The following is a 22088-nucleotide window of genomic DNA, read 5'->3' on the forward strand; positions in this document are numbered from 1 at the left end:
GGATGCCCCAGGGCTCTGGGGATGTCCCAGGATGCCCCAGGATATCCCAGGATGTCCCAGGATGTCCCAGGATGCCCCAGGATGTCCCAGGATGTCCCAGGATATCCCGGGATGTCCCAAGATGTCCCAGGGCTCTGGGGATGTCCCAGGATGCCCCAGGATATCCCAGGATGTCCCAGGATGTCCCAGGATGCCCCAGGATGTCCCAGGATGTCCCAGGATATCCCGGGATGTCCCAGGATGTCCCAGGGCTCTGGGGATGTCCCAGGATACCCCAGGATGTCCCAGGATATCCCAGGATGCCCCAGGATGCCCCAGGATATCCCAGTTTGTCCCAGGATGTCCCAGGATGTCCCAGGATGTCTCAGGGCTCTGGGATGTCCCAGGATGTCCCAGGGTGTCCCAGGATGTCTCAGGATGTCCCGGGATGTCCCAGGATGTCCCAGGATATCCCAGGATGTCCCAGGATGTCCCAGGATGTCTCAGGGCTCGGGAGGTTCCCAGGATGCCCCAGGATGTCTCAGGATGTCCCGGGATGTCCCAGGATGTCCCAGGATGTCCCAGGATATCCCAGGATGTCCCAGGATGTCTCAGGGCTCTGGGGATGTCCCAGGGTGTCCCAGGGTGTCCCAGGATGTCCCGGGATGTCCCAGGATATCCCAGGATGTCCCAGGATGTCCCAGGGCTCTGGGGATGCCCCAGGATGTCCCAGGATGTCCCAGGATGTCCCAGGATATCCCAGGATGTCCCAGGATGTCTCAGGGCTCTGGGATGTCCCAGGATATCCCAGGATGCCCCAGGATGCCCCAGGATATCCCAGTTTGTCCCAGGATGTCCCAGGATGTCCCAAGATGTCCCAGGATGTCCCAGGATATCCCAGGATGTCCCAGGATGTCTCAGGGCTCGGGAGGTTCCCAGGATGTCCCAGGATGTCCCAGGATGTCCCAGGATGCCCCAGGGCTCGCGGAGCTGTCACCAGGATGGGGAGAGCAGCCCCGATCCCGTCCCCGCCCCGCCGGGTTTGGGGACAGTTCCTGTCCCAGCCCTCGGTGACACCGCGGGACAAACCCCGCCCTGGCTGGGACCGAGACTGGGGGGATGGGCTTGGGGTGGGGGTGGGGCGGGGGTGGGGTGGATGGATGGATGGATGGATGGATGGATGGATGGATGGATGGATGGATGGATGATGGATGATGGATGGATGGATGGATGGATGATGGATGATGGATGATGGATGGATGGATGGATGGATGGATGGATGATGGATGGATGGATGATGGATGGATGGATGGATGGATGGATGGATGATGGATGGATGATGGATGGATGATGGATGATGGATGGATGATGATGGATGGATGGATGGATGATGGATGGATGGATGGATGATGGATGGATGATGGATGGATGATGGATGGATGATGGATGGATGAATGGATGGATGAATGGATGGATGATGGATGGATGATGGATGGATGATGGATGGATGGATGATGGATGGATGGATGGATGGATGGATGGATGGATGATGGATGGATGGATGGATGATGGATGGATGGATGATGGATGGATGATGGATGGATGATGGATGATGGATGGATGGATGATGGATGGATGGATGGATGGATGGATGGATGATGGATGGATGGTGGATGGATGATGGATGGATGATGGATGGATGATGGATGGATGATGGATGGATGGATGATGGATGGATGATGGATGGATGGATGGATGATGGATGGATGGATGATGGATGGATGGATGATGGATGGATGGATGATGGATGGATGGATGGATGGATGATGGATGGATGGATGGATGGATGGATGGATGGATGGATAAATGGATGGATGGATGATGGATGGATGATGGATGATGGATGGATGGATGGATGGATGGATGGATGGATGGATGATGGATGGATGGATGGATGGATGGATGATGGATGGATGGATGATGGATGGATGGATGGATGATGGATGATGGATGGATGGATAAATGGATGGATGGATGGATGGATGGATGGATGATGGATGGATGATGGATGATGGATGGATGGATGATGATGGATGGATGATGGATGGATGGATGATGGATGGATGGATGATGGATGGATGGATGGATGGATGGATGGATGATGGATGGATGATGGATGGATGATGATGGATGGATGATGGATGGATGGATGGATGATGGATGGATGATGGATGGATGGATGGATGGATGGATGGATGGATGGATGATGGATGATGGATGGATGGATGGATGATGGATGGATGGATGGATGGATGGATGGATGGATGATGGATGGATGATGGATGGATGGATGGATGGATGGATGGATGATGGATGGATGATGGATGATGGATGGATGGATGATGGATGGATGGATGGATGATGGATGGATGATGGATGGATGGATGGATGGATGGATGGATGGATGATGGATGATGGATGGATGGATGGATGATGGATGGATGGATGGATGGATGGATGGATGGATGGATGGATGATGGATGGATGATGGATGGATGGATGGATGATGGATGGATGATGGATGGATGATGGATGATGGATGATGGATGATGGATGATGGATGATGGATGGATGATGGATGATGGATGGATGGATGGATGATGGATGGATGATGGATGGATGATGGATGGATGATGGATGATGGATGATGGATGATGGATGATGGATGGATGATGGATGATGGATGGATGGATGGATGATGGATGGATGATGGATGGATGATGGATGGATGGATGGATGATGGATGATGGATGGATGGATGGATGATGGATGGATGGATGATGGATGGATGGATGGATGGATGGATGGATGATGGATGGATGGATGGATGATGGATGGATGGATGATGGATGGATGGATGGATGATGGATGGATGGATGGATGATGGATGGATGATGGATGGATGATGGATGGATGGATGATGGATGGATTATGGATGGATGGATGGATGATGGATGATGGATGGATGATGGATGGATGGATGATGGATGATGGATGATGGATGGATGGATGGATGATGGATGGATCTATGGATGATGGATGGATGATGGATGGATGGATGGATGATGGATGGATGGATGGATGGATGGATGGATGGATGAATGGATGGATGATGGATGGATGGATGGATGGATGGATGATGGATGGATGGATGGATGATGGATGATGGATGGATGGATGATGGATGGATGGATGATGGATGGATGATGGATGGATGATGGATGGATGGATGAATGATGGATGGATGGATGGATGGATGATGGATGGATGGATGATGGATGGATGATGGATGGATGATGGATGGATGGATGAATGATGGATGATGGATGGATGGATGATGGATGGATGATGGATGATGGATGGATGGATGGATGGATGGATGATGGATGGATGGATGGATGGATGGATGATGGATGGATGAATGATGGATGGATGGATGGATGGATGGATGGATGGATGGATGGATGATGGATGGATGGATGATGGATGATGGATGATGGATGGATGGATGGATGGTGGATGGATGGATGGATGGATGGATGGATAGATGGATTGATGGATCTGGGATGGTTTTGGGATGGTTTTGGCATGGATTTAGGAATGACCTGGGATGGATCTGGGATGAATTTGGAATGGATTTGGGAGGGATCTGGGATCTGGGATGGCTCTGGGACGGATCTGGGATGGATTTGGGATGGATCGGGGGTGGATCTGGGATCTGGGATGGATCTGGGATGGATGGATGGCTCTGGGGTGGATCTGGGATGGAATTGGGATGGATTTGGGATGGATCTGGGATGGCTCTGGGGTGGATCTGGGATGGAATTGGGATGGATCTGGGACGGATTTGGGATGGATCTGGGATCTGGGATGGCTCTGGGATGGATCTGGGATGGATTTGGGATGGATTTGGGACGGATCTAGGATGGCTCTGGGATGGATCTGGGATGGATTTGGAACGGATTTGGGACGGATCTGGGATGGCTCTGGGATGGATCTGGGATGGATTTGGGATGGCTCTGGGATGGCTCTGGGATGGATCTGGGACGGATTTGGGACGGATCTGGGATCTGGGACGGATCTGGGATGGATGGAAGACTCTGGGATGGATTGGGACAGACAGACGGACAGATGAAGCTGCAGGAATTCGCCACCCCACTCACAACCCTCCCCACCCCTCACAGCAGCGACTCCTGGAGCTGTCGAGAGAGGAAATTTCTGCCCCGAGCCGCCGAGGTGACAGCGGCGGGGGTTCCACACCTGGGCCGCGCTTCCCCCGCGGCCACACCCGGGGCCGCTCCGCTCCCTCCTCCGGCAGCAGCGAGAGTTCGCCGCCCAAATCCGGAGGGAAAAGACGATTAAAGGAGACCCCGAGCCCGAGCTCCGGCTTAGCGGGAAAATCCGCGCGCGTTCCCGAGCCGCGCGCATTAGGGCTGCGATCAGATTACGGACCAGGATCGGAACTGCGGCTCTCAGAGCGCGGCTTTAGGGGGGCTTAGCAGTTATCCGGCCACCGACACCCCCTCCCTGCCGGGGAAACCGGGCCGAGCCCAAAGCGGGACCCCCGGGGTGGGGGATGGCCCCGAATGGGGGAGGAGGGGCGGGGGATCTCACCATGGGACAGGGAATCCCTCCATGGGACAGGGAATCCCCCCAAGGACAGGGAATCCCCCCATGGGACAGGGAATCCCCCCATGGGACAGGGAATCCCCCCAAGGACAGGGAATCCCCCCCATGGGACAGGGAATCCCCCCATGGGACAGGGAATCCCCCCATGGGACAGGGAATCCCCCCCCAAGGACAGGGAATCCCTCCATGGGACAGGGAATCCCCCATGGGACAGGGAATCCCTCCATGGACAGAGAATCCCCCCAAGGACAGGGAATCCCCCCAAGGGACAGGGAATCCCCCCATGGGACAGGGAATCCCCCCCAGGGACAGGGAATCCCCCCCATGGACAGGGAATCCCCCCAGGGACAGGGAATCCCCCCCAGGGACAGGGAATCCCCCCAAGGACAGGGAATCCCCCCAGGGACAGGGAATCCCCCCCAGGGACAGGGAATCCCCCCAAGGACAGGGAATCCCCCCAGGGACAGGGAATCCCTCCATGGACAGAGAATCCCCCCAGGGACAGGGAATCCCCCCAAGGACAGGGAATCCCCTCAGGGACAGGGAATCCCCCAAGGACAGGGAATCCCCCAAGGACAGGGAATCCCCCCAAGGGACAGGGAATCCCCCCATGGGACAGGGAATCCCCCCCAGGGACAGGGAATCCCCCCAAGGACAGGGAATCCCCCCAGGGACAGGGAATCCCTCCATGGACAGAGAATCCCCCCAAGGACAGGGAATCCCCCCCAGGGACAGGGAATCCCCCCAAGGACAGGGAATCCCCCCAGGGACAGGGAATCCCTCCATGGACAGAGAATCCCCCCAGGGACAGGGAATCCCCCCAAGGACAGGGAATCCCCTCAGGGACAGGGAATCCCCCAAGGACAGGGAATCCCCCAAGGACAGGGAATCCCCCCAGGGACAGGGAATCCCCCAAGGACAGGGAATCCCCCCAGGGACAGGGAATCCCCCCAAGGACAGGGAATCCCCCCATGGACAAGGAATCCCCCCATGGGACAGGGAATCCCCCCAAGGACAGGGAATCCCCCCATGGACAGGGAATCCCCCCATGGACAGGGAATCCCCCAAGGACAGGGAATCCCCTCAAGGACAGGGAATCCCCCCCATGGACAGGGAATCCCCCCAGGGACAGAGAATTCCCCCCCAAGGGACAGGGAATCCCCCCAGGGACAGGGAATCCCCCCAGGGACAGAGAATCCCCCCAGGGACAGGGAATCCCTCCATGGGACAGGGAATCCCCCCATGGACAGGGAATCCCCCCATGGACAGGGAATCCCGCCATGGACAGGGAATCCCGCCATGGACAGGGAATCCCTCCATGGATAGGGAATCCCCCAAGGACAGGGAATCCCCCCCAGGGACAGGGAATCCCCCCAGGGACAGAGAATTCCCCCCCAAGGGACAGGGAATCCCCCCAGGGACAGGGAATCCCCCCAGGGACAGAGAATCCCCCCATGGGACAGGGAATCCCCCCCATTGATTTTTGGGCCCCCCAATGTCCCCCACGGGAACCCCCAGGGGGGATGGGAGGTGCAGCTGCTCCGGACACTGGTACACTGGGGATACTGGGGATACTGGGGGACACTGGGGACACTGGGGGGACATTGGGGCACTGGGGGCACTGGGGACACTGAGGGCACTGGGGACACTGGGGGTAATGGGGATACTGGGGACACTGGGGGGACACTGGGGGGACATTGGGGCACTGGGGGCACTGGGGACACGGGGACACTGGGGACACCCCCTGCCCCGTGTCCCCCGTGTCCCCCCACATCCCCCAGTGTCCCCCCGTGTCCCCCCGTGTCCCCCGTGTCCCCCGGCCCAGCTGTGGCCTCAGCCGTGGCTGGCGCGGCTCCCGGCGGGGCTGGCACCGAGCGCCTTTGGCCACCGGCCAGCGCGGGGGGGCCGCGGCCACAGCCGGACCCTGCAGTGGCCGCTGTCCTGAGCCGGGGGGACCGGGGGGACCGGGGGGGACCGGGGGGGACCGGGGGGGACCGGGAGGGACCGGGGGGACCCGGGGGGACCGGGGGGACCGGGGGGACCGGGGGGACCGGTGGGACCGGGAGGGACCGGGGGGACCGGGGGGGACCGGGGGGGACCGGGGGGACCGGGAGGGACCGGGGGGACCCGGGGGGACCGGGGGAACCGGGAGGGACCGGGGGGACCGGGGGGGACCGGGGGGGACCCGGGGGAACCGGGAGGGACCGGGGGGACCGGGAGGGACCGGGGGGACCGGGGGGGACCGGGGGGGACCCGGGGGAACCGGGAGGGACCGGGGGGACCGGGAGGGACCGGGGGGACCGGGGGGACCGGGGGGGACCCGGGGGGACCGGGGGAACCGGGAGGGACCGGGGGGACCGGGGGGACCCGGGGGGACCGGGGTGTCACAGCCCCGCCTTGTGTCACCGGGGGGCGGGGGGAGGGGAGGGGGGGAGGGGGGGAGGGGACACTTTTGCGTTCTCAGCCACCCCCGGAGCGGGAAAAGGTGAGACCCGGCCCAGGTGAACCCAGCCCAGGTGAACCCAGCCCAGGTGAACCCAGCCCAGGTAGATCCAGCCCAGGTGAACCCAGCCCAGGTAGATCCAGCCCAGGTGAATCCAGCCCGGGTAGATCCAGCCCAGGTAGATCCAGCCCAGGTGAACCCAGCCCAGGTAGATCCAGCCCAGGTAGATCCAGCCCAGGTAGATCCAGCCCAAGTGAACCCAGCCCAGGTGAACCCAGCCCAGGTAGATCCAGCCCAGGTGAACCCAGCCCAGGTAGATCCAGCCCAGGTAGATCCAGCCCAGGTGAACCCAGCCCAGGTGAACCCAGCCCAGGTAGATCCAGCCCAGGTGAATCCAGCCCAGGTGAATCCAGCCCAGGTGAACCCAGCCCAGGTAGATCCAGCCCAGGTGAATCCAGCCCAGGTGAACCCAGCCCAGGTAGATCCAGCCCAGGTAGATCCAGCCCAGGTAGATCCAGCCCAGGTGAACCCAGCCCAGGTAGATCCAGCCCAGGTAGATCCAGCCCAGGTGAACCCAGCCCAGGTAGATCCAGCCCAGGTGAACCCAGCCCAGGTGAACCCAGCCCAGGTAGATCCAGCCCAGGTGAACCCAGCCCAGGTGAACCCAGCCCAGGTAGATCCAGCCCAGGTAGATCCAGCCCAGGTAGATCCAGCCCAGGTGAACCCAGCCCAGGTAGATCCAGCCCAGGTAGATCCAGCCCAGGCCGGCCCGTCCCCATCCATCCCCACCCCCACCCCCACGGGAGATTCGGGGCCGCCCCCGCCCCCAACCCGCTCCCTCATTTTTGGGGTCACACGGGGTTCCCCCCGTTCCCCCCGTGCCCGGTTCTGGCCCGGAGCAGCCCCGCGGGGTCCCGCCCACCCGGCTGCAGCTGCGGGGGCCCCCGAGACCCCCCAAAACCCCCTCGAGACCCCTCGAGACGCCCCAAAACCCCCTCGAGACCCCCCAAAAAACCCTCGAGACCCCCCGAGACCCCCCAAAACCCCTCGAGACCCCCCAAAATCCCCCAAAACCCCTCGAGACCCCCCAAAAACCCTCGAGACCCTCCGAGATCCCCCCAAAACCCCTCGAGACCCCCCAAAACCCCTCGAGACCCTCCGAGATCCCCCCAAAACCCCTCGAGACCCCCCGAGATCCCCCCGCCCTCAGCCCGAGCCGAGCCTCTCGCGAGAGGGGACACGGGGGGGACACGGGGGGACACGGGGGGGACACGGGGGGACAGAGGGACACGCGGGGGGACAGAGGGACACGCGGGGGGACAGAGGGACATCCCCGGTACCCCAAATCAGCCCCGTGACCCCCTTTGGGCTCTGCCCCATTCCTGGTACCCCCCAAACCCCCCGGACCCAGCACGGGGGGGGCTCCGATCCTCGCACTCCCCGCCCCAAATCCCCCCCAAAAAACGAGGCAACAACCCCCGGGCGAAACAAAACCGAGAATTTATTTGGGCTGAAAAACCCGAATCTGCTCTTTTTACAAAAGGATAAAACATCTTCCGGTACAAAAGGGATCTGGGGGCTCAAATCGACTCCAAATTCCCAAATTTTGTACAAAACCGGGGAGATTTGGGCGGGCAGGAGATCAAAAATAACGGGTTTATTTGGGAAATAAAATAAAATTAAAAAAAAAGTCGTTGCATAGCATTTAAAAATTATTGCTCATCTCAGAATTCGAGAACTGCTGGCGGGATCCCAAATCTGGCATTAAATGTGGAAATATTTGGGTTTGTCGGCAGGAAAAAAAAATTAATAAAAGTGTTAAAATCAGGCGGGGAGGCCGGGGAGGGAAATAAAAATAAATTAAATAAATAGCGGATAATAAATAACCACGAAAATTCCAAAAGGGAATTCCCAAAATGAGCCCGGAAGGTGAAGGGGGAAAAAAACCTTCGACACATCCCGGGATTCCCTGGGAAAGGGAGGGAATTAATGAGGAGCCCCTAATTAATATTAATTAATATTTATATTATTGAATTATTATTTAATTAATATTAATTATTAAATAAAGGAATTCAAACAGGCTTGGAGCAGGGCAGGGGGAGGGGCTCCTCTTCCAGCTGGGATCCTGGAATTTGGGATCCTGGAATTCGGGATTCAGGAATTTGGGATTCAGGAATTTGGGATTCAGGAATTCAGGATTCAGGAATTTGGGATCCTGGAATTTGGGATTCAGGAATTTGGGATTCAGGAATTTGGGATTCAGGAATATGGGATTCTGGAATTTGGGATTCAGGAATTCAGGATTCAGGAATTTGGGATTTTGGAATTTGGGATTCAGGAATTCGGGATTCAGGAATTTGGGATTCAGGAATTTGGGATCCTGGAATTCGGGATTCTGGAATTCGGGAATCAGGAATTCGGGATTCAGGAATTCGGGATTCGGGAATTTGGGATTCAGGAATTTGGGATCCCAGCCGGAGTTCCCGGGTGTGCTGTGGGGTGCAGGGGGGGGGGATGGGCACAGGGCGTGGCTGGACCGTGGTGACCCCAGGAAAGGAACTGGGATGGGCAAGGATGGGGCCACCAACGCAGGGCAACGGGCCAGTGTCACAGCAGGACGGGCCAGTGTCACAGCAGGACGGGCCAGTGTCACAGCAGGACGGGCCAGTGTCACAGGGTGATGGGCCAGTGTCACAGCAGGACGGGCCAGTGTCACAGGGTGATGGGCCAGTGTCACAGGGTGATGGGCCAGTGTCACTGCAGGACGGGCCAGTGTCACAGCAGGATGGGCCAGTGTCACTGCAGGACGGGCCAGTGTCACAGCAGGATGGGCCAGTGTCACAGGGCAACGGGCCAGTGTCCCTGGGTGATGGGCCAGTGTCACAGCAGGACGGGCCAGTGTCACAGCAGGATGGGCCAGTGTCACAGGGCAACGGGCCAGTGTCACTGGGTGATGGGCCAGTGTCCTTGAGTGATGGGCCAGTGTCTTTGAGTGATGGGCCACCATCCCTGGGTGATGGGCCAGTGTCCCTGGTTGATGGGCCAGTGTCCCTGGATGATGGGCCACCAACCCAGGGCAACGGGCCAGTGTCACAGCAGGATGGGCCAGTGTCCTGGGTGATGGGCCAGTGTCCTGGGTGATGGGCCAGTGTCCCTGGGTGATGGGCCACCATCCCTGGGTGATGGGCCAGTGTCCCTGGGTGAAGGGCCACCATCCCTGGGTGATGGCCACCACGGGCCAGCAGCTCGGTGTCACTGGCCATCTCCAGGGCCAGCTCGTCCTGCAGAGTCGCTCAGAGCCGCTCCCGTGTCCGTCCTGGGCCAGCCCCGCACCCACCTGGGCCTGCCCGAGCCCGGGCCTGCCCTCACTGGCTGGAGGTGGCCCATCCCTCCCTGCAGGTGGCCCCTCTCTCCCCGCAGGTGGCCCATCTCTCCCCGCAGGTGGCCCGTCACTCACTGATGGTGGCCCCTCTCTCCCCGCAGGTGGCCCATCTCCCAGTAAAGGTGGCCCATCTCTCAGTAAAGCTGGCCCGTCACTCCCCGAAGATGGCCCCGAGCTGCGCGCCCGCCCCGTGCGGCCCGAAGGACTCGTAGCCCAGCTCCAGCTCCAGCGGGATCTCGTACCCGGGCGCGGCGCTGGGGAAGCGGCAGCCGGGGCCGTGCCGGGCCGTGGCGAGCGCGCCGGGCGGGAAGTGGCCCAGGAACGGGAAGGGTTTCTCCAGCTCCGGGGGCCCCTCCTGCTTCAGCGAGAAGTTGCCGCTGATGCTCAGCGGCGGCGTCAGCGGCGCCTCGTAGGGCGGCGAGGGGCGCTGGGGGCCGCGGCTCCCGAAGGACGCGTCCAGCGAGCCCTTGAAGGCCGGCGGCCGCAGGGCCAGCAGCGGCGGCTCCGCCGAGCCGTACGGCGGGCTGGGCAGCCCCTGGTAGCCAAAGGAGCGGCCCGCTAGCCCCGGCTCGCAGGTTTTCTCCTCGCGCTTCTCCAGGAAGGGCGGCTGCGGGCCCAGCTGCAGGCAGCCGGCCACCAGGTTGCTGGTGGGCTGCGAGAGCCCCTTGCACAGCATCTCCACGAAGCTCTTCCCCTCCGGGGTCTGGCCGCTCTCCAGCACCTCGGACAGGGCCCAGATGTAGTTCCTGGCCAGGCGCAGCGTCTCGATTTTGGAGAGTTTCTGCGTTTTGGAGTAGCAGGGCATGACCCGCCGCAGGTTGTCCAGGGCGTCGTTCAGGCCGTGCATCCGCGTGCGCTCGCGGGCGTTGGCCTTGACCCTGCGGGCCCGGAACCTCTCCAGCCTGGCCTTGGTCATCTTCTTCTTCTTCGGGCCTCTCCTCTTCGGCTTCTCGCTCTCCTCCTCCTCCTCCTCCTCCTCCTCCTCCGCGCTGTCGCGCTCCTGGGGCAGGGCGGGTCCCAGCGCGAAGGCTCCGCTCGGGCCGTTCCCCTCCTGCAGCTCGCCCTCGGCTCCCGGCACTTCGCCCATCCAGCCCTGGCTGCCGAGCTCGGCCATGCCCGAGGGGGTTTGGGGCGTCCCCCGAGCTCTGCAAGGCAGGGACAGGGACGTGGGGACGGGGAAATTCTCCCTCCAGCAGCTTTCTGCTCGCTCCCCGCACCTACAGATTCCTTTTTCCCCCATTTGTTTCCCTCTCAGTTTCCAGCAGATTTCATTTAGGAGCCGCTGACGCCTCTCCCTGAGCTCCGCCAACTTTCCAGCCATCCCATTTTCGGGGTTGTTCCCGCTCCTGAACCCCTTCCACCCCCACATTTATCACATCGGGGGGTGACCAAAAGCGGGCCGGGAATTCCCGGTGGGAGATTTCCCTTCCCCCGAGCCTCCCTCACCCTCGGCGGCAGCGCCGGGTCCCCGTTAATCACCCCCCGCCAATCCCGCCCCCGTCCTGCTCATTCCATAAAGCTTTAGCCCCTAAGCAGCTTTGCTGGAAGTGCTGCCCGAGCCGCGGCTCCCTTTTCCCGAGCATCCCACGCGGAAAATCCCACTTTTAATTACGCGTGATGGGGCTCCCGGGCGGGATTAGGGTGTTAATTGCTGTCGTATCCCCAAAGGACCACGCAGCCCCAATTAACTCCTGGAGGTCGGGAAATCGGGGACGGAGCGGTTTTGGGGTGAGGGGCTGAACCCGGCTCCGTTGAGATTGGCCCCAAAACGCTGCAGATTTGCCCCAAAAATTCCCCCAGGCTGCAGCCGGAGGTCCCTTCCCCCCATCCTCGGGGTCCCCTCGCTGCTCCCCAGGATCCATCCCCGAGTTTGGGGTTCCCTTCTCGAGGGGAGCCCCGCGCCCCTGCTCTGCATTTCTGGGAAAAGTTCTGTCTTTGGAAATCCCGCTGCAATTTTTAGGGGGATTTTGCTTTCTTTCCGCAGAATATTAATTTACAAAAAAAAAAAATGTTTTTAAAAAAGGAAGAAATTCCACAAAGCGGGAATTGCCCGAGGAAATCTCCTCCTTCCCCATCCCCTGCCAGACCCGGGGGTCGCCGCACTCTCGCTGCGTCCCCACCCGGTACCGGGACCGCGGCTCTGAGGATGATGATGGTGATGATGGTGATGATGGTGATGATGGTGATGGTGATGATGATGGTGATGATGATGGTGATGGTGATGATGATGGTGATGATGGTGATGGTGATGATGATGGTGATGATGATGGTGATGGTGATGATGATGGTGATGATGGTGATGGTGATGATGATGGTGATGATGGTGATGGTGATGATGGTGATGATGGTGATGGTGATGGTGGTGATGATGGTGATGATGGTGATGATGGTGATGGTGATGATGGTGATGATGGTGATGGTGGTGATGATGGTGATGGTGATGATGATGGTGATGATGGTGATGGTGATGATGGTGATGATGGTGGTGATGGTGATGGTGATGATGGTGATGGTGATGATGATGATGATGGTGATGGTGATTATGATGATGATGGTGATGATGATGGTGATGATGATGATGATTTCAGGCTCTGTCCCCCGCCGCTACCGGAGCCGCCGTGACCCCATCCCGCCCCTCTCCCCGCACCCCCGTGCCGGGATCCCCCCGCTCCGCCACCCCGGGAGCACCGAGCGCCCGTCGGGGGCACCCCCGGGGGTCCCGGTCCGGCCTTACCTGGGCACCGCAGCGAGTCCCCGCTGTCACTTGTGTCACTCGTCCGGGGACATGGCGGGGTCAGCACCGGGAGCGGCACCGGGAGCGCACCGGGAGCGGCACTGAGAGATCACCGGGAGCGAACCGGGAGCGCACCGGAGGGAACCGGGAGCGAACCGGGAACGAACCGGGAGCGAACCGGGAACGAACCGGGAGCGAACCGGGAGCGGCACCGGGAGCGCACCGGGAGCGGCACTGAGAGATCACCGGGAGATCACCGGGAGCGCACCGGAGGGAACCGGGAGCGGCACCGGGAGCGGAACGGGGAGAGCACCGGGAGCGGCACCGGGAGTTCAGCAGAGGCGGCACCGGGAGCGGCACCGAGAGAGCACCGGGAAATCAGCGGCACCGGGACCGCACCGGGACCGCACCGGGATCTCACCGGGACCGCACCGGGACCGCACCAGGACCGCACCGGGATCTCACCGGGACCGCACCGGGAGCGGCACCGAGAGAGCACCGGGAAATCAGCAGCACCGGGATCTCACCGGGACCGCACCGGGAGCGCACCGGGATCTCACCGGGAGCGCACCGGGACCGCACCGGGATCTCACCGGGACCGCACCGGGAGCGCACCGGGATCTCACCGGGAGCGCACCGGGACCGCACCGGGAGCGGCACCTAGAGAGCACCGGGAGGTTTTGAGAGCTCCGCGCTGCTCGCGGCTCCTGCCCGGCCGCGGGTCCCGCGTGGCTCCTCCCACGGGGGAGGGACCGGGCCCAGCTCCTCCCCCCCGGGACCCCCACGGCAGGAGCGCCCCGGGATGGGGGAGAGGCGGGGGGGACACCCCCGGTCCTCGGGAATCCCTGGATGGGGACTCGGGGACACCCCAAAAAAAAAAATTCCGGGCTTCCTGCGCTGTTCGACTTGCCCTGAGGACTGCGGAGACCCTCGTACTTGGGGTTCCCCAATTTGGGGCAGGAGCTGGAAATGGGGGACAGCGATGACACCCCAAAACTCACCCCCCTCAGCCACCCGCTGCTCCCCAAACCCCCGCGCACCCCCCAGCCCGGCGGGACCCTTCCCCTCTGCCCGGGAGCGCCGGGAATCGCGGCCCCGGCAGGCCGGGATTATGAGGAATACTAATTAATTCATTAGCCGGCCCCGTGGCTCCCTTCCCGAACAGATTGCGGCCGATAAATCTGCCTGTTGCGGGCCCCCCCTGACAGATGGCTCCAACAGGTCCCGGCACCCGCACAAAGGGCCCGGTGGGCGCCCCGGGGAAGGGGGGACACGGCCCGGGCTCCCCCCGGGACCCCCGAGGGGCGCGGGGCTTTGTCTGAGGCGGCCACGTGCTGATCCCATTGTGCGGGGGCCCCGCAACTGTTGGGGTCGCGGCGGGCGCGGCCCCCCGGGAACGCTCGGCAAAGATGTTCCCGGGGCTGGTGGGCTCCCCTTCCCTCATCCCCTCCCGTTATCCCTTTCCTTTATCCCCTTTCCTTTATCCCCTTTCCTTTTCCCTTCCGTTATCCCTTTCCTTTATCTCCTTCCCTTTTCCCTTTTCTTATCCCTTCCCTCATCCCTTTCCTTTATCCCCTTTCTTTTATCCCCTTTCCTTTTCCCTTCCCTCATCCCCTTCCGTTATCCCTTTCCCTTCTCTTATCCCCTTTCCCTTTCCTTATCCTTTTCTCCCTCCCTTATCCTCTTCTCTTCCTCTTTTCTTTTCCCTTCTCCTTCTCTTATCCCCTTCCCTTATTCTCTTCCCTTTCTCTTATCCCTTTCCCCTTCCTTTATCCCTTTCCTTTTCCTCTTCTCTTCCTTTCCCTTTTCCCTTCCCTTCCTCTTGTCTTTTCCCTTCCCCTTCTCTTGTCACACTCTTCTCTCTTCTCTTCTCTTCTCTTCTCTTCTCTTCCCTTCTCTTCCCTTCTCTTCCCTTCTCTTCTCTTCTCTTCTCTTCTCTTCTCTTCTCTTCTCTTCTCTTCTCTTCTCTTCTCTTCTCTTCTCTTCTCTTCTCTTCTCTTCTCTTCTCTTCTCTTCTCTTCTCTTCTCCTTTCCCCTTTCCCCTTTCCCCTTTCCCCTTTCCCCTTTCCCCTTTCCCCTTTCCCCTTTCCCCTTTCCCTTTTCCCTTTTCCCTTATCTCCTGCCTATTTCATTCCCCCTTCCACTCTTCTTATCCCCTTTCCCTTTCCTCTTCCCTTCCTCGAGCAAAACCCCCCTGAAATCATCATCATCATCATCATCATCATCCTCCTCTTCCTCCTCAGCCCCGGGGGACAGCAACAGCTCCACCAGGATTTAGGGGACACGGGACCCTCCCAAATCTTCCCGGACTGGCCAAAAGAAGAGAAATTTGGGATGTTCCACCTGGAAAAGGGTACGAACCCACCCCAGGCGTCCCCAAACCCCAAAACCGGGCCGAGTTTGGGGCTGAGGGACCCAGGGGAGCTCAGCCCAGCCCCTGGAAGGGGGAGCGCAATTTCCAGAGCAAATATCGGGGAAAAGCGAGGCTGGAATTCCCGGGCCCGCGCGGAAGCGCAATTAGCGCGTATTAACGGGGTTTAATTTCATCCCGGCAGCTGCGCCCGGGCCGCCTCATTTGCATCACACTGGGGAATGCAATTAGGGAGAAATGAGGGGCTGGGGGGCCCCGGGCTGGGCTGGGGGCGGGGGGGGCTGCGGCCAGCGCCCGCTGACCCGCGCTTGTCACTTTGAGCGATGGTGGCACCGGCGAGAGGTGGCGCGGGGGGAGGGGACAAAGGGACGCTGTCCCCCGGGGGTCCCCCCTCGGATGAGTTTTGGGGTGTCCAAACTCCCCCTCGGGGATTTTCCCCATCTCGGTGGGGATGAAGGGACACGCGGGGGTTGGGGACACTCGGCGGGGGCTCCTGCACCCCAAAAACCTCCGGGTGTGGGTGACAGAGTGGGAGGCGCCTGAGGTGCCGGGAGTGAAGCTCTGGCGCCGCTCGTGCCTCAGTTTCCCCATCCCTCATTTTCCTGCTCCAGTTTCCCAGTTTTTCCAGAGCTGGGAAGGAGGGGAGGGGGCAGAAAGGGGCAGGGAAAAAAGAACTTTTTGGGGCAGAACTCCCCCAAAGGGGCTTTTCCTGCTGGGAGCCCCCCGGAACCCCCCAGGGGAAATTTTTCCTGTTGGAAACACCCCAGAAGCCCTTCCCAGAGGGAATTTTTCCTGACGGGAATCCTCAGGAGCCCTTCCCACAGGGAATTTTTCCTGATGGGAATGTGTCTCGTGGAGGGGTCCTGGGTGGGGTCCTGGGATCCCTCGTGTCAGCCTCGGAAGGGAGGTGACAACCCACAGGGAATCACACAGGGAATCAGGGAATCGCATGGAATCACACAGGGAATCAGGGAATCACACAGGGAATTAGGGAATCACACAGGGAATCAGGGAATCGCATGGAATCACACAGGGAATCACACAGGGAATCACACAGGGAATCAGGGAATCACAGGGAATCACACAGGGAATCAGGGAATCACACAGGGAATCACACAGGGAATCACACAGGGAATCAGGGAATCACACAGGGAATCAGGGAATCACATGGAATCACACAGGGAATCACACACACAGGGAATCAGGGAATCAATCACACAGGGAATCACACAGGGAATTAGGGAATTACATGGAATCACACAGGGAATCAGGGAATCACACAGGGAATTAGGGAATTACATGGAATCACACAGGGAATCACACAGAGAATCACACAGGGAATCAGGGAATCACACAGGGAATCACACAGGGAATCAGGGAATCACACAGGGAATCAGACCTGGAATCTCACGTGGGATCACCCATGGAATCACATGGAATCACATGGAATCACACAGGGAATCAGACCTGGAATTTCACACAGAGTCACCCATGAAATCACGCAGGGAATCACATGGAATCAGACATGGAATCACAGGGAATTGCACAGGAAATCACAGGGAATCACATGGCATTTGACCAGGAATTGCACATGGAATCACAGGGAATCACAGGGAATTACAGGGAATTACAGGGAATCACAGGGAATTACAGGGAATCACAGGGAATCAGACCTGGAATCACAGGGAATCACAGGGAGTCATGCATGGAATCTTCCATTGAATAGCACAGGGAATCACTGGGAATCATCCATGCAAACACACGTGGAATTACACAGGGAATCACAGGGAATCAGACCAGGAATCGCACAGAGAATCAGACAGGGAATCACACATGGAATCACCCATGGAATGACAGGGAATAGCACATGGAATCGCATAGGGAATCAAACTGGCAATGACACATGGAATCACCCACGGAATCACCCTTGGAATCACCCATGGAAATCGCAGGGAATCAGACCGGGAATGTCACGTGGACTCACACATGGAAATCACAGGGAATCACAGGGAATCACTCATGGAATCACACATGGAATCACAGGGAATCACTCATGGAATCGCACATGGAATCGCACATGGACTCACACATGGAAATCACAGGGAATCACTCATGGAATCACACATGGAATCGCACATGGAATCACAGGGAATCACTCAGGGAATCACCCACGGAATCGCAGGGAATCAGACCGGGAAGCGCGCACGGAATCACAGGGAATCACTCAGGGAATCACCCACGGAATCACAGGGAATCAGACCGGGAAGCGCGCACGGAGTCACCCCCGGGGCCGCACATGGAGCCGCACGCGAGCGGTTCCCGCATCCCCGGGGCAGAGCTGACCTCTGCTGGCGGGAGCGCTCAGAGCTGAGCCCCGCGGGGTGCCCCGGTGTCCCCCGGTGTCGCCCGGTGTCCCCCGGTGTCCCCTCGGTGTCCCCTGGTGTCCCCTGGGTGTCCCCCAAGTGTCCCCTGGTGTCCCCCGCTGTCCCCTGGTGTCCCCTCGGTGTCCCCCGGGTGTCCCCTGGTGTCCCCTGGTGTCCCCCGGTGTCCCCTGGTGTCCCCTGGGTGTCCCCTGGATGTCGCCTGGCCCCCCCCGGGGTCCTCTGGATGTCCCCTGGATGTCCCCTGGGTGTCCCCTGGGTGTCCCCCGGTGTCCCCTGGGTGTCCCCTGCCCCCCTCAGGCGTTCCCTGGTGTCCCCTTGATGTCCCCCGGTGTCCCCCGGTGTCCCCTCGGTGTCCCCTGCCACCCCCCCAGGCGTCCCCGGGTGTCCCCTGGGTCCCCTGGGTGTCCCCTGGGTGTCCCCTGGCCCCCCCACGGTGTCCCCTGGCCCCCCCCCCGGGGTCCTCTGGATGTCCCCTGGGTGTCCCCTGGTGTCTCCTAGTGTCCCCTTGATGTCCCCCGGTGTCCCCTGAGTGTCCTCTGCCCCCCCACGGTGTCCCCTGGGTGTCCCCCGCTCCCTCGAGGGGTCCCCAGGACCAACATCCCTCCGGCAGCGGAATTTGGGGGGAGCCGGGACTTGTCCCCGAGTGGGATCCCCACGCGGGAGGGTTCGGGAGGAATCTGGGGGGGGGTTGGAGAGTCGGGATTTGGGGTTCAGCACAGCCTGGGGAGTTTGGAGGGTCAGGATTTGGGGTTCAGCACAGCCTGGGGAGTTTGGAGAGTCGGGATTTGGGGTTCAGCACTGCCTGGGGGGTTTGGAGAGTCGGGATTTGGGGTTCAGCACTGCCTGGGGGGTTTGGAGAGTCGGGATTTGGGGTTCAGCACTGCCCTGGGCGGGTTTGGAGGGTCGGGATTTGGGGTTCAGCACTGCCTGGGGGGTTTGGAGAGTCGGGATTTGGGGTTCAGCACTGCCCTGGGCGGGTTTGGGGGGTCAGGATTTGGGGTTCAGCACAGCCTGGGGGGTTTGGAGAGTCGGGATTTGGGGTTCAGCACTGCTCTGGGGAGTTTGGAGGGTCAGGATTTGGGGTTCAGCACAGCCTGGGGGGTTTGGAGAGTCGGGATTTGGGGTTCAGCACTGCCCTGGGCGGGTTTGGGGGGTCAGGATTTGGGGTTCAGCACAGCCTGGGGAGTTTGGAGGGTCAGGATTTGGGGTTCAGCACAGCCTGGGGAGTTTGGAGGGTCAGGATTTGGGGTTCACCCTGGAGGCTCTGGGGGGATTTGGGGGGGTCCCAGCGCAGTTCACACGCCTCGGGGGACGGGGACACCCCGCACCCCGGGCGCCGCTCCAGGATCCCCCCCCTGCTGTTTGGGGCCACGCACCCCTCACACCCCTGTGGGGTCACAGCGGCAGCTCGGGGGTCCCCAGAAACGCGGATCCCCCATTTCCTGGGGCTCCCGGAGGAGGAGGAGGAGGAGGAGGAGGAGGGGCGGCCTTGGCACGCCGGGGGCGCTGCTGGCCGCACCCCCGGCGCGGGCCCCAGATGTTGAGCTGCGGGCACGGCTCGGCCCGCTTGGCACAGCCCTGGCCCAGCTGCTGCCCCTGTCCCGGGGCTGCCCAGTTCCCCCCCCCGGAACCCCCCGAATGGCCCCCGGGGGCTGCGGCCGCACCTGGGCCAGGCTGGCCCCGACCCAGGCGTGGAGCCGAGCCCGCGGTCCCGGGGGGAGCGGGGGAACAGCGCCAGATCCCGGAAAATCCGCTGGGGTGGGGGATGGGGGATGGGGAGGGGGGGTGGGGGGTGAGGGATGGGGGATGAGGGGATCGGGGTGAGGGGATGAGGGGGTGAAGGGATGAGGGGATGGGGGATCAGGGCTGAGGGGATCGGGGTGAGGGGATGAGGGGGTCAGGGGTGAGGGGTGAGGGGATGAGGGGATGAGGGGATCAGGGCTGAGGGGATCAGGGCTGAGGGGATCCGGGCTGAGGGGATGGGGATGAGGGAGTGAAGGGATTGGGGGATCAGGGGTGAGGGGGTGAGGAGGTCAGGGGAGAGGGGTGAGGGGATGAGGGATGAGGGGGTGATAGGATCAGGGGATCGGGGTGAGGGGGTGAGGAGGTCAGGGGTGAGGGGTGAGGGGATGAGGGATGAGGGGGTGATAGGATCAGGGGATCGGGGTGAGGGGGTGAGGGGATCAGAGGATGAGGGGGTGAGGGGATGGGAATGAGGGGGTGAAGGGATCAGGGGATCAGGGGATCAGGGGTGAGGGGATCAGGGGTGAGGGGATCAGGGGATGAAGGATGAGGGGGTGAAGGGATGAGAGGATGAGGGATGAGGGGGTGAGAGGATCAGGGGATAAGGGGTGAAGGGATCAGGGGATCAGGGATGATGAGATGAGGGATCAGGGGATGAAGGATGAGGGGTGAAGGGATGAGAGGATCAGGGGATAAGGGGTGAAGGGATCAGGGGATGAAGGATGAGGGGATCAGGGGATCAGGGATGAGGGATCAGGGATGAAGGGATCAGGGATGAGGGGATCAAGGGATGAAGGGATCAGGGATGAGGGATCAGGGATGAGGGATGAGCGGAGCAGGGGATGAGAGCTGAGGGGATCAGAGGGTGAAGGGATCAGGGGATAAGGGGTGAAGGGATCAGGGGATGAGGGATCAGAGGATGAGGGGGTGAAGGGATCAGGGGATGAGGGATGAGCGGAGCAGGGGATGAGAGCTGAGGGGATCAAGGGAAGAGGGGGCCCCGCCCCTCCCGCACTCCGGGATCTGGGGGCTTGGGGGGATTTCGGGATTTTCCAGGGCATCCCGAGGGATGGGATCGTGCAGGGATCGCGGATTTCCCGAGCATCCCCAGATAAATTTATTAATTGCTCCATGAACCCAAATTAATTAGAATCGCTGTCGCTACCTGGGAGCTGATGACGTCACCTCCATGCCACCACCTGGGAGCTGGTGACGTCACCTGGATGTCACCACCCCGGAGCCGCTGATCCCAAAACTCCCTGAAGTCCCCGCTCAATTTTTCCGCCCCTTCATTTGAATTTGAACGTTTTATTGAAATTCCCAACATTTGGGGACAGCGCCACACCCCGGGTGGCCGCTGGTGACATTTTCACACCGGGTGTCCCCAACCCAGCGGCCGGAACCGGATCCCAGCCCCCAAATCCATCCCAAAAATCGCTCAGGGGACAACGACAGCGGGAGGAGCTGTCGGGGACAACTTGTGCCACCTCCCTGGGGACATCCCACTCTGCGGCAGCGCTCTGCTCACCGCCAGCCTTTTCCTCGAGGAAAAAAAAAAAAATATATATATATATATATATAAAAACAGCCGGAAAAGCTGATTTTTGTGATTTTTGTGGAGCTGTGAATTCTCTCACCTGCGCTGGGAGCTCGCACCGAATTCATTTTTCCGCCCCCTCCGCATCCCTGGGCATCCAGAGCTGGCACGGAGCGCGTTTCCCTGCGGGAAAACTGGCCCGAAAAACGCGGATTTTGGTGAAAAACTGCCCGGGAGGAGGCGCGGTGAGATGGCAGCCAGCGAGGAGGAGGAGGATGAGGATGAGGATGAAGGAGGGATGAAGGAGGGATGAAGATGAGGATGAGGATGAGCACACAGGATGAGGATGAGGATGAGGATGAGGATGAGGATGAGGCAGATCCGCACCGGAATGAGAAATTTCCCCACGCCGGGAAGGGCTGGGTTTGTTCCTAGAGGGGATTTTTTGAGGGGAAAATCATAAATTTTGGGTTTTCCCCCATCCTGAGGGAGTTGGGGGTGACCAACAGAGCCACGAGTCCCTTACTGGGCTCCCAAACTGGGAACCAGTTCAGCCAGTTCATTTTTTGGGGGGATCGCAACCCCCCGCCAAGGATTTCCCGGAACCGGGACCGGGCTCGGGGTCCCGAAAAAGTCCCAAAAAAAAAGATTCAGAACTGCTTCATGCCCCTCCCCCATCCCCGCCAAGATCTCCCGCTTCCCACGGAGCTGCCACCTCATCGTTGTCACCTCATCGCTGTCACCTCATCGCTGTCACCATGGAAACCGCGGCCCCCCCAAAAAAAAAGGGGCAGAGCCGGGAGGTGCCAGAGCTGCCAAAAAACAG

The 22088-nt window shown here is 60.3% G+C and overlaps 1 protein-coding gene across 1 annotated transcript; it reads right to left on the minus strand.

Moving 5' to 3' along the window:
* Positions 1-10644: 10644 nt before the first annotated feature.
* Positions 10645-21409, minus strand: NEUROD4 (neuronal differentiation 4). The gene is made up of 2 exons (XM_056515141.1): positions 21363-21409; positions 10645-11638 (listed from the first exon to the last, which is right to left on the minus strand). Exons 1-2 carry the CDS (start codon positions 21407-21409, stop codon positions 10645-10647), a joined length of 1041 nt encoding a protein of 346 aa, XP_056371116.1.
* Positions 21410-22088: the final 679 nt, after the last annotated feature.

The sequence above is a fragment of the Oenanthe melanoleuca genome, linkage group LGE22 (assembly GCF_029582105.1).
Source record: "Oenanthe melanoleuca isolate GR-GAL-2019-014 linkage group LGE22, OMel1.0, whole genome shotgun sequence".
Lineage (NCBI taxonomy): Eukaryota > Metazoa > Chordata > Aves > Passeriformes > Muscicapidae > Oenanthe > Oenanthe melanoleuca.

Excerpts from the sequence above, each read along its gene's own strand:
- NEUROD4 (XM_056515141.1), bottom strand. The coding sequence starts at position 21,409 with ATGCGGAGGGGGCGGAAAAATGAATTCGGTGCGAGCTCCCAGCGCAG. Across the intron at positions 11,639-21,362 it reads GGTGCGAGCTCCCAGCGCAG|AGCTCGGGGGACGCCCCAAA; the intron begins GTGAGAGAATTC and ends CCTGCCTTGCAG.